The sequence below is a fragment of the Camarhynchus parvulus genome, chromosome 4 (assembly GCF_901933205.1).
Source record: "Camarhynchus parvulus chromosome 4, STF_HiC, whole genome shotgun sequence".
In the NCBI taxonomy this organism is placed as follows: Eukaryota; Metazoa; Chordata; class Aves; order Passeriformes; family Thraupidae; genus Camarhynchus; species Camarhynchus parvulus.
This window is the reverse complement of record NC_044574.1, coordinates 8896614-8909806: the sequence shown is the minus strand read 5'-3', so window position 1 is coordinate 8909806 and position 13193 is coordinate 8896614. Positions and strand designations below refer to the sequence as shown.

The 13193-nt window shown below is 49.0% G+C and overlaps 1 protein-coding gene across 1 annotated transcript in view; it reads right to left on the bottom strand.

Moving 5' to 3' along the window:
* Positions 1-560: 560 nt before the first annotated feature.
* NAT8L (N-acetyltransferase 8 like) overlaps positions 561-13193 on the bottom strand; it is a 32544-nt gene continuing 19911 nt past the window's right edge. Inside the window, exon 3 of the mRNA XM_030947829.1 lies at positions 561-7617. Within this exon, the coding sequence (XP_030803689.1) occupies positions 7250-7617 (368 nt within the window). The 3' untranslated portion in view covers positions 561-7249. The remainder of the gene's footprint in view (positions 7618-13193) is intronic.

The window sequence follows — 13193 nt, the reverse complement described above, 5'->3', positions numbered from 1 at the left end:
CAGAGGTGCTCCAGAGAGGGTCAGAAATAGCCTTGTGAGGTTTCACAAATAAACAGTGGGGAACAGCTCTCTGATGGGTTTCTACCTAAGGTAATGCACAGGTGTAGGCAAGAAAAAGGGGCCTGTGTGCCTGGGGAACCCCCAAGATGCACCCTCACCATGGAAGTTTCCTCCTCAGCAATGCTCACCCCATCACCTTATGGCCTTGGTGGCAGAGAGTAGACACTGTGTGGTTTTGTTGTGTCCTCTGCTCCAGTGGCACATTCCTCAGGGCCACCTCTGATCTCAGGGGGGATTTGGGGTGAGTGCTCAACCAGGCAGGCGGCTGGAGCAGTCAGGTCCCATGGCAGGGCTGTCTCCACATTACTGTGTGCAGCTTCTGGACATGGCAGTATGAGCTGGAATAACCTGGAAATACAATCTAAGGACAAGCATGAGGCACCAAAAGATATCCCTGTTATCAAGGGAAGCAGGAATGAGTGGTGTCTGCCCATCTGGAGCTGGGGAGCTGGAAAAGATGCAGGCACCATCTGCACATCAGTAACTTGACAGCAATACAGTTTAGGAAAAAACTGACATAAGTTTTAGATTTTATTCATTTGTACATTATTTACAGCAGTTGCTTTCATATTACAATTCTCTTTCATCTTTTCAGTTTTCACTTATAAAAAATTAACCAAATAAACCTTATATAACCAAATTTATCACAGCAGGTCTGGTTAATTTTCACAGTTACAGCGGCCATCAGGAACAGAACTTAAGTACCTACAAGTCACTTGTGCAGAGCACCCGGCCTGCCCCTGCCTGAGGTCACCCTGCTGGCCCTGGAGAGCTGCCTGGCTCCCGGGGCTGCGTGGGCCACGCTGGGGAGGCTGCAGCTCAAAAGCCTGAAGCACACCAAGGGATAACTTGTACCCATCTTAACACCTGCCACGCCTGGGGATGGTTTGCATTGCTACCTTGATGGTAAGCAAACAGCTTTCCAACAGAGCTGACTCCTGCTTCCCTCCACAGAAAATGGGAGCATATGATTCTCTTTTCTGCCATTGCTGAGCCCCAGAAGTGCAGTAGCAGAATGTGCTGGGGTACAAAACTGTGGCAGTAAGTGTTCACCTTCCTCTGTGTGACTCTGACAGCTCTTCCTTACGTCTGTCTCTCCCACCAGGAATGGAATTTGCAGTAACTCAGCCCTAACTGCAGTGAAAAGCCTGCAGTGCATCAGGGCTGGCAATGACCCACCTCTAGGGACCCCACACGGGCAGGTTCTCTGCCAAGGTGACACCCAGCTCCAGAGACTGATGGCCTTCCCCTGTACTTCATCCTGCTCCCCAGGTGCAACAGCACCCCTTAGGAACACACACACAGTGTGCTCCTAACAGCATCACCTTCATGAACCATCTCCCTGGGCTCTCCCCCACGTGCTCTTTTGCTTTACAGTGGTAATTATTGCTGTTTTAGAGTATGTTCGTTTTTCTTTGAGGACTTGTAGCCACTTCCCATTACAGATACAGTACATACTATGCTGAACATAGAAAACACAAGACTCATTTCACATTGGTCTTGTACAACGGGGAGGAGATGCAGAGTAAGAGGCTGTTTGGGGGAATCCAAGTTTCTTATTTAGACATGAGTGAGTAAGCCACTGCTTTAAACACAAGCAGTTCTGGGAAGCAATTTAGCCTGTTTGTTGTTGGTTTTGTTTTTTTTAAATTGACATTGGACATTTTCCAAATGCATACCACACATCTGCTTAACACTACCAAAAATATTATTTTTTCTTTTACTGCATTTGTCTCAAGAAGACTTTTGCTTTAATAAAATAACACAAGCACACAAACTGCTTAAAGCTAACTGCCCAGCACAATCATAAGTACAACTCACAAAGCAACTGATGCTTTGTTAAACCTAATTACATTTAAAAAAATCAAATATACATATTACAAGGCAAAAGGATTAAGCTTTGGAGGAAAAGAAACTGGAAACAATATTAGCTGTAAGTTCATTACACTTACATAGGAGTAGCTGCTTCTGCATTCAAACGTGTTACTTGTAAATAAATTTACAGTTGCATTATGTATTTGTTATGCTCTTGGTCTCACTAGGTCTGTCTTCTACTATTTAGATGTTAAAAGCATGTTCTCTCCCACAGGTGATCATTGTGCAATACAAAGACAGCACTGAACAGTGATTTTAACTGTGATCAAACTCCAAATGCTGACTTGGAGCTTGTTATTTTAAACAATACTGTGTTTTGACTAAACTCTCGGTTAATCCAAATTATTCTCTTAATTTATTTTCTATGAAAGATACTCCCAAGCACCATTCAGGTAGCAGGTTTTGGTGGGATAAGCTCTGTTGCATAGTCTCTATGACTGAGGGATGCAAGAGCACACCAATTTTTCCTCAAGATTCTATGTGGATCTATTTTGAGGGAGAAAAAAAAGAAAATTTTCCTTTTGCATTTTAAAGCTTACTTAACACTTAGCATAACTTCATTTTCATTATGTGGTGCAGTATATTCCACTGCAAGGCTCCAGTTAGTGTCCAATTAAAATGCCTTTATTAAGCTTTAAGTAGAGTGCATACCAAGAGCATCACACCAGCACTAATGAAACACAGGCCCCAGCACACTGATTGTTAATTCAGGGGTAACCAGAGCTGGTTCCTGCCTTTGTGTGTTTGGCAATTTGGAAGTCCCTGCAGTTTCTATCCATTTGCACCTCTGCCAGCAAATCTGGCAAATTAAAAGGCGGCAGACCTGCATCACATATGGGCGTGGATCAGTGAGCACCAGCAGCAGCAAGGACTGGGACAAGGTTCTGCAAAGCCACAGCTCCCTTGGGAATTCTGACCATGGGACTTTCTGTTCTTCCAGGTGGCCACAGCAAGGACAGGGCCCAGGACAGCCCTGGCACCAAACCCTTTCTGCTCCTGCTGCAGGTGAGCAGCCCCAGGACCCCAGCAGGCACATCCCAGCCCCAACAGCCTCTGCTGACCCTTGGTCCTGCCTCCCCTCCCCAGGGACTCAAATTCTGACAGTATGACCTGAAGAATCATCCTCATTTCCCATGGGGAGGAACACAGGCTGGAACAACCCCAGGGTTGTCCCCAGGGTCATTTGCCCCCTGCATTTGCTGAAAGGCAATTCTGAAATGAGTTCTGCAGGCTGCACCCTGCACAGGACCACGAAGCAGGATCACTTCTGGAGAAAGGTAAAGGCTTTCTCAGAGATAGCATCCCACATAGGGACAGAGGGGAGGGGAAAGAACAGCTTTCCACTGATGGCAATGCCCTGGACTTTTCTGCATCTCCCAGCAGAGACACAGGTGCCATTCCTAAGCATCTTGCAGGGGCTGTCTGCTTCACTGAGGGAAAACACAGCAAGAATTTACAACAAATACAAATTTAAGGGTTTCAAGTCAGATTAGAAACCACTTTCTTTGTTGGTTTGATTGCTTAGCATTATCAGCCTGGATCTGTTTAGGGGCCAAGCTTCCCAGAGAGCTTATTGCCAAATCTGACATGTGCTTGAGATGCCAGTTTGCTCAGGATGTGGAGGGAGTTCTCACTCACTCCACAGGGAATGGCCCAGGCTGTGCTGGAGGGCTGGGACAACCCCAAGGCTGTGGATCTCAGCCACAGTAATGCAAATTTTCCCTTCTTTCCTGTTTCTTTTTTTTTTTTTTTTTTTTTTTAATTTTTGGACATGACACCTAGTGCTTTCCTCAGGGAACAAGGGCTCTGTCCCAAGCCCCTCCAAGCAAAGGACACTTGAGCAGTGTCTCCTGCCAATGCTGTCCTTGGAACGAGAAACCCCCAAACTCAGTCAGGAAAATCCCCTCCCATCTCACACTGATGTGGGTCTCTGTTGGAATCAAGAGTCAAGGACTGGCAGCAGTTCCAGATCAGCACCTCATCTGCTTGGGACCAATCCCACAACCACCTTGTGCTGCTCCTCACCCACCCAGCCCTGAGCTGGGATGGGGAGAGTCAGGAGATGATGCTCAGGGCCAGAGAAAGGGCTGTGCTGATCTTTTCCAAGCACTTTGTTTAAACCAGTGCACCCTGAAAGGTGCAGAGCAGAGGGATAGATCTGCCAAAGGCAGCTCAACCTCACCGTGTCACCCTGTGAGCAGCACTGTGGTCTGCCCACACACTTCCCTGGCAGCAGGTGAGCCTGGCATGGGCAGAAGCCAGCACCCCCGACCCCAGAGCTGTGCCTGAGCTATGGCATTTAGGGAAACTTCCCATGAATGCAGACAGAACAACAGTATCATGTGGTGCTTTTAAGCCCAACCTCGGCAGCACCCCTGTCCCACTGCTTCCACCAGGGATGCAGCTCTGGCAGCCTGCACCATCTTCCAAGGAGAGCAAATCCCAGCCTATTTGGCAGCCAGCCCTTTCCTTCAGAGACAAGCTGTCCTGGCTGGAGAGCTGGGAGCAACCAGCTGGATTTCTTCCAAAAAGCCTGGTCACAAAGCAACTGGCAGAAGCATTAAGGGAATAAATTTTCTTGGCAGCTACCGGCCAAGTGGCAACAACTCAATCCTTATCAGTGCATTTCCATGTGCTGGGGAGGAATGCAGACAGCACCCCCAAAGCCACACCTTCCCAAAGCACCTCTTCCCCAGGAAACTCAACAGGTATTACAATCAGATACTGTAATATCATCAGGTAAAGTTTACACATTTTAGAAGAAAATACTGGTAAACCTGATGGTACTTCTGTGTCTGTGGAATCTGGTGGGATTTATTCCAGGTTTGGATTTTCTGACAGGATGTGGAGTTTTATTTCAAAGGCACAGGTATCAAATAAAACCAGCAACATTAGTTTAATTAAATAGCCTAATAAAAAAAGTTAATGTTCAATTTAGACTTTACATATTCCTCCCTTATTAAGAGACTAGTTTTTGCTTTTTGTTTTTTTTTACCCCTCTGGAAAGGTTTTAGTGCAGTGATTATATAGCAACAGAAAAATAAACTAAAAAAGGCACAAACTTTTGTGTTTTTTCTTTCAACTTTTGCTAACACTTCATATTTGTCTGTTTTACTTTGCTTAATAAATCACTGAATGCAGCAAGAAAATATTCTGCCGATTTCTGTACACTATACAAGAACCCCTACCAACAGTACATTATTTCAGCTTCAGGAGAAATGTACAGCATAGAAAGACTTTTAAAAATATAGTGCCCCATAGAGAAATTTTGTTAATTAAACTCATGGTCTCTTGCTACAGTGTCCTTCACCATCCTCATTACCCCCCTTATTGCTGGAACATGCTGGGACTCTGCCCCTCCGACTCCTCACAGGCTGGACTGAGCCCAAGCCAAGCAATGAGAGGACAGCTGGGGTTGTGCCAAACAGCTCCTCCATCCCCAGCACCAGTGCCTGGCCCATGGCCCTCGCAGGGATGGGCTGAGCCCCCTGCCCCCTATCAGCATCACCAGCCACATCTCAGTGCTGGGAAAGCTTCTGGCTGGAGAGAAAAGGGCAGCTCCTGGTAGGAGTGGGACAGACAGCACCCCATGTCCAAGGTCTGTGCTGTCTGTCCCCCCATCTGCCCCAGGGCTCCTGTCCTCTCCCCACACCCCAAGGCTCCTTCCTTCTGCAGCTCTCCTGCTGACTCTTCCATTCTATTTGCAAGCGTGGTTAACATATGCTCTACCCCTTCACCAACTTCAGCGCAGTGAGGCGGGGGGGTTCCCCCCTCACCACACACATAATACTTCATAAAATTACAATTGTTTTTCCCAGTAAATAAAGGGGTTTTCCCTTTACATGTATTAGCAGAGCCAAACCCCTCTACCCGCCCAAAATTAAGTGCAGCCAGAAATGGTTTTCTGTAATACCTCTGATACCACGCTTTAAAAATTAAAACCTATCAGTCTTCTTTGTCCCCAAGATGTAATTCATGCAAAGTTGCTATTTGTTTAAATAAGTTATAAAAGTTGATATCTCAGGCTAGAAGAAGCTGTAGTCTTGGTTATTCTTTAGTTGGCAGGCACTGTACATACATACCGGGTACAGACACATGCCGAATCTGCTTTGCATTGCTTTTTGCATTGTACAATTCACAAATCTGACATCATTAAAGCAGTTAATTACCTTTGATGGAAGGCTGCAGTGAGGCCATCTACATTTATCAAACAAGCAGCTGGTTAAGATAATAAGTACGCTCCCCCCCACCCTGGTGCTCCCCAAAATGCTATTATCTGTCACACGTTGCTTCTCTGAAGTGGTGAGATTTGGCGTGCACATTAATGTGCAAATGTGTTGCCATAGGAACTGCAGCCTCCATTACACCTCAACGACACCATTCAGCAAAAGCCAAAACTAAAAATAACAACAACAAAAAAATAACCCTTAAAAATAAGATGAAAACAAACAAAAAAAAAACCCCAAAAGGCAGCAAAGAGAAAGTCCAACGCACATGCGGAGTCTGGCCCAGGACTGCAGGTTACGTGTGGCTACGGAACAGCGCAGGGGATGCTTAGGTTTGATCTTAACTTCACACTATGGTACAATGGGGCTCAGTTCAGCCGGTCCGAGTCTGTGCTGGCTTAGGAAGGAGGGGGAGCTGGAGCGGAGTCGTGGTTACCGGATGCACCCGGGGTCTCTCAGACATTTGGCAGAATGAGGCACATCCAAAAAAAGTGCAACACCAGTGCCGTGGTGGCAGTGCGATGTGTTTGAGTGCGTGCGCTTCCCTCTTCATGCATTGTAGCAAGCGGGTTGGGGCGGAGGGGCAGGGTGCACCCCCCGCCTTTTCTCTGACAACTATTAACCAGTAGGTTACGGTAAGAGGAATGCATATTCTACTTACTGGTGCGTGAAATACTGAAAACTGCATTCAAGTAATATTTCTGCACTATTATGAATGCATCACTATGTTATGTTACACCTGGAAAAGGAGAGGACTATGTACACCAGAGCAGTTGTACTATTTTGCAGTAAGTTTCTGTGCTTTACAGAGGTACCTGGGAAGGAGAGGCCGCTGCTCCGCTCTGCCCCGCTGGGTTGCAGGGCTCCCAGCACCACCACCTACAGCATGCGAGGAAGGGGCGCTGCTCAGCTGGCCCATTGAGCTGAACGGAGCAAACCAAAACGTGATGTGAGGGTACAAAAACTCTAACCCAAAATTGGCAAATCAATGGTGATGAGAAATAGAAGGATAATTTATTATTTTTGAAGGGGGAGAAAGGGGGGAAAAAATACTTTTTTTTTTTTGTTTTGGTTGGTGGGGGTTTTTTTTATTCTTCCCGCAGCTGCAGGCGGTAGCGGTGGTAGCGGACCTGGAAAAACATTCTCTCCAGTAAGGAGCGCGTCATCCCTGGCAGGGCGTAATGTTCAACGACACCCACGTGCTTGAAGCCCAAGGACTCGTAGAGCTTGTGGGCTGCCATCTTCACGGCCGTGGTTCCCAGCACGACAGAGGAGTAGTTGTTGAGCATGGCGAACTCCAGCACCTTGCGGCCCAGGGCCTTGGCGATGCCTTTGCCGCGGTAGTTGGAATCCACGGACATGCGCCGGAGCTCCACCGTGTTGTCCTCCTCATTGCCCCGCGCTGCCACGATCCCCACCACGTTGCCGTCCAGGACGGCCACCCAGAAGCAGGAGCCTGTGGGAGATAAAGCAGCACATGGAGTCACCCCCAATGGACAAATGCCCACTGCCGAACACACATCTGGGAGCAGGGCCTGGGGTCCAAAACCACGTCACATCTGGGGACTAATGACCTCCATAAATAAGGAACAAACACTCTTTTTCCCTGACAGCCTGAAGGAAATGCTGTTTTCCCAAGGAAAATGCACAGGGGCTACAACTGCCTCTTGTAGAATATGTGAAGGTCTCCCATGAGCCTTCTTTTCTCCAGCCCAAACAGCCCCAGCTCCCTCAGATGCTCCTCACAGAACTTGCGCTCCAGACCCTTCAGCAGCCTTGCTGCCCTTCTCTGGACATACTCCAACATCTCTGCATCCTTCCTATGTTGAGGGCCCCAGAACTGGACACAGGACTCAAGGTGTGGCCTGACCAGTTGCTTAATTATCACTCAAGAAAGCCACTATTCAGTACAGCAGTCAACCATGGGCACTGAGAGCTCTCTTGCCCAGATGAAAAGCACTGACTTTCAGTGCTCTGGAGCAACACGAAGAAGAAGACCCCATGACAGGAGAAGCCCTTGGTGCAGGCAATGGCCTTCTTCCTGGCTGCTAAGCAGAAGAGAACCTGACTTGGGCAGCAGCTTCATCTTCTGCACCAACCCTGCCAACTGCTCCAACCCAAATGCATGGCCCATCTCTGTAAGACCTGAGTTATGCAGTCCAGGGGGGTGCTCAGGGGGGCAAAGGACCATCCCTCCGGAAAAACCAGGGTAAACAGGAGTAAGACAACTCAGTATACTTTGTCACTGAAGGAGAGCAAAGCATGGGATGGTGGTAGGAGGTGCCTTTGCAGCTGCTCTAGGAAAAGTGCACCTTGAGACTCCATGAAGCCATCCGAAAGAGATGCCCAAGATCTTCCCCACTTCCCTGTGGCACAGTCCAGCTTCCAAGGAAAAGCTGGCTACAAACAAGGGACAGGTTCACCTCAGCACACCGCACTCATCCTCACATTCAGAGGAATGTGCAGCTCAGCGATGCTCACTCTTGTTCCCACTGTGAGCAAGTCATCATGCTGCTGCTATCTAGGTCAACAGCTAATTTTTAAAACACCAGAGCCCATCTTGACCCATTTATCATGAGCAGTGGAGATGTCTCTGCTCCGCTGCTGCGCTGACAGCGCGACTTGTTCCCCGCACTCGCTCGGATCTCAGAACGTGATTTATTCAGACACGACCCCAGACGAACACCTACAAGCACTGAAATCAAGCAGCCACCCTCCCTCTGCATACAAATTGCAGGGTGGAGAGCTCACTGCTGATCTTAAAGTGCTCATCACGTGGTGGCTGAGCCCAATTCACTCCCCAGCCCATCCATCACACCTCTGGCCACACGGTGAGCATGCCAAACATAAGGGCCACAGTGATCCTCTCCCTACATGCATGGCTACCACTCCCGTAGCGTAGCTCCAACAAGGAGGTTCAGGAATTTCCCCACACTCGTGGAGCAAGGGTGGGATGCTTCCCTGGGGCTCCACTCCTGGGGCAGCCCTCAAAAGTGCCCCGAAGCAGCCATCAGCTGGTGTCCACTGGGCTGCAGGCGGTGGACAGTCGTCACATCCCCCTCATCCATCCAGCCCCATCCACAGCAACTCCTCCTGGAGCTGCTTCTTCAGCAAGTCTGCCTCATTTCCCCTCAAACCAGAGAAACAACCTGGGTTCCTCTCACCCCAAGGTTACACAATTGCTTCCACGACTGCTTCCCACTTTTATTCCTTATTTTCTCTTCTCAGCAAGCACCTCTTCTCTGTGCCCACCAAACCTGAGAGGCTGCTAAAGCTCACTCAGCAACACTTCCCACATTTGTAAAATGGCACGTTTCTGGTACTTTGAGGTATTCTGAATATTTAAAACCCAAATCTGGACACACCCGCTACCGCAGAGCCACCAAACCCTTCACGTTCCCAGCCCCTCTGACCACCCTCTCCATACTCCCACACCTGTCCATCCCAGCAGGGACTGGACCCGGTTACAAGCAGCATGACAGCAAACCTGCACTCCTTGTTAGTTTTTACTTGCAATTTTAAAGCTTAATTATAATGATTTTGAGTTCAACACGAAAAGAAATAGTATCTGGCACATGTCCCAGTGTGTTTTGTGCACACAACACTTATAATTAGCCACAGACAGGACACATCTGCTCAAACAATGAGAGTTGTATTCAGTTCTCCTTTACGCCAGTGCCATCAGTCCCCAAGACTTCTACCCTGCTGCCCTCCTCGTGTCTGTGTCTGCTCCAAGGATCACCAGCAGCCAGTTCCTTCGGGCTACTAAAGACACCTCAAGCTCTCAAAGGTGGCTACAAGCCCAGGAACAGCTTTCCCCCATGGGGCTGTCAAATCCCTCCTCCAGGCAGCTGTGTTCCATTGGGAAGGGGACTTGTCCCTGAAAGCTGTCCTGGGATCACCACATGCTGCTGACCCTGGGCTGGGGCTTCCTCTCCTCTGGGAAAACCCTCCAGTATCACAGCAAGAAGGCTGAAAGTCCTCAGATTGATTTTCACCCAGGCTCAACTAGATGACCTCTAAAGGTCCTTTCCAGCTCAAACTACCCTGTCCTATGATTGCACGTTTTCCACAATGCCAGCCAGCTGCAGCTCCTCACCATACCCACTCTTCCAGCAGCACTTAACTCTGGAGCAGTGTGGAAGCAGCCTGGAAAAACCACCTTGCACTGCCACATCCCAGGGCTGGGAGAGGGTCTCCTCCTGACCTTTTCTGGGCTGAGGATACTGCCTCAGAGCACAGCTTGTTTTTGCACTTTTTCATACCTAGGATGAAACAAAACTAACTTCATCTCAGCTGTCAGTAATGAGCAACAGCCTTGTTTGCAGCGCTATTATTAGCAAGAGCTGACGTTTTACTCTCTCACATGCTATCTGAAAATAATCACTGCTGCAAAGATAAACACAGACCCTGACAGCTACAACTCTCCCTGCCCTTCCAGATACTCATCTCAGGGCAGCATCTCTATCTTTGCCTTCACCCTCACTTGCCTCCACCTTCTGCCGACCCATCACTATGGTCATCCAAAGCCTCACCTGCTCACTCCAGGATCTGTTCTTCATGGACATCTTCCATTTAACCACAGCTGCCCTGGGAACACCACTCTGAAGCACTGGAGGCACTTCCCAGAGATCCTAGCTGTTCCCAGCCAAACACCAAGCACTCCCTCCTGATTCCTTCCGGGCTGCCAAAAGCAAAAGTGAGGAGAAGCAGCCATGGAAAACCCACTACCACCTTCCTCTTCCTCAGCTTGCTGCCTCACCACACAATCTTGACATCAGGAACTCACATCACAGACAAAAGATACAATAAGGGAAGAATTTTTTTTACCATGAGGGTGGTGAGGCACTGGCACAGGCTGCCCAGAGAAGCTGTGATTGCCCCACCCCTGGAAGTGTTTAAGGCCAGGTTAGATGGGGCTCTGAGCAACCTGGTCTGGTGGAAGATGTCTCTGCCCATGGCAGAGGGGTTGAAATGAGATGGTCCTGAAAGGTCTCTTCCAACCCAAACTATTCCATTAAAAAAAACCTCTTGTGATGCACACACCTATGAAAAAAGGCACTAAATGGCTGTGATGTGCATGCCAAGGAACATGATTTTGGCTTGCTCATGCTTCACAGCAAGGTCAGACGTGGTTGCTCAGCTGATGGTACCCAGGGCCTGGAAGCACACAAGATGGCACTGTCTTTCTGCTCTAAATTAAAAGATGGTTCCCTTAGAGGAAGACTAAAGAGGGTATTCTTCTAATCCATCCACCCAACTCCCACAGCACAGGGCTGCCCGCAGAGCCCGCACACCTGCTGACACCACATCCCAGGGATGTCCCTGCAGTGGTGGCACCACGCTGGCCACATATCCTCCCCTCCTGCCCAGGATGCCATGGAATCCTCTGGCTGTGCCTGCAAGCCTCCTCTCCCACCCTCCTCCACTGTCATGAGCTGCACAGCTCTCCCCCACGCAGCCGACGAGGATGGATGGTGGGTGAAAATAAATTCATTTATTTTTGCTGCAAATTCTTCTACACCTTTTGATGAATAAAAGGCCGGTGGGTGGATGGGTGGAAAGACTGGAGCCAAAAGGAATAGCAGAGTAGTGCTAGAACGGAGGGGGGACAGGGACATCAGCCTTCCTCACCAGCATGAGTCCCACATGACTGACTATTGCAGGATCCAACAGCTTTCGTAAGCCCTCAGCAGGCAAGGGCCACTACCCCAAGCCCCAGAATTGCACTGGTCTAAAAAGGCAAAGCTCTGTCTTCCACATACTTTTCAAATCCATTGTTTTCTAGAAAATTCCAGTATTCTCACAAGAGCAAGCAAAGCTTTGCTGCCTCAACACTTGGGTGCTCCCTAGTGCCAGCACCTGCACACTGAGGGGTGAGGGCTGAGGCAGGTGAAACCTATCCCTGTGTTCCTTAGGGCTGGGGAGAGGACAGAGCAGCTCCTGGGGCCACCACTGCTCTTGGTGCTAATTTTGCATGGATGCATCCCTGTGGGAAGGAGTTTTCCTTGGAAGCTCAGCACAGGCAAGTATGGAAATCTTGCCCAGAGGCATGCCAGTCTTCTTTCCTTCAGGGGTGGCATTGCTATCTATGCAGCCAAGCTCTCATTAGTTCTTAGAGGCTTATGCATGGAACATAATTTCTAGACAGACATGCAACTTCTTAAGAAAATATCCCTTCAAGCAGAGACTGTGACTTTCAATTCTGCTTTGGCATGTCACAGCAACACAAATGTGAGCAATTCCCCTGCTGGCTCAAAGCTGTCACAGGTGATGCCCCTGGAGCATCATCCAGCAAAGGGACTGGCAGTTTCCATCACCACTGCTGGGAACCCACCAGGACAGCAGCAGCTCCTCTTCATCCTTACAGCAGAGGCAGGAAAGCATCCTGCACAGGGCAAACCCCTCTCCTACATTTTTCCTCAGGCTGCTATGAAGGGGTAGAGGGAAGGAAAAAAAAATCCAAATACCAAAAAGCTCAAAATCATTTCTGTGCTTCCCATAGGACAGGGTCTGCAATTGCCTGTGTTCCATGCTCTTCATATACCTACACAGAGGCTTGCCAGAAGTGACAGACTTGCTCATCCCAGAGATCCAAAAGCTCCCTGACTCCTCCCTGTGACCCCTGGCTGCAGCACAGCCTGGTGGGACACCACCACACAGAAACACCTGCACAGAGGAGGCACAGCATGCTGTTACATCATGGAGCTTCGAGTACTTGCCCTGGCAGTCACTTGTTCAGCCTGCTGTGCCACCTTTTGGTGTGATTTCGGCCAGAGCAGCAGCTCCTTGTGCTAAGCAGGGGTGGCCCAAGCAGGGCAGTACAGAGGGAATCAGGACCCAGTGCAGAGCTGTTTTTACCTACTCACCAGTAACCTGCTAAAAAGCCCCAAAGTTCAGTGTCTGGGCTCTCCTCCTGCCAGCACTATTTACATACATCACTCTAAGAGACAAGCTGGACATGGCAGCAAGTGGACAGAGTCCCTAGCCCGAAGCTGGCTGTGCTGTGGCTCTGTATTGCTGATGTTGCTT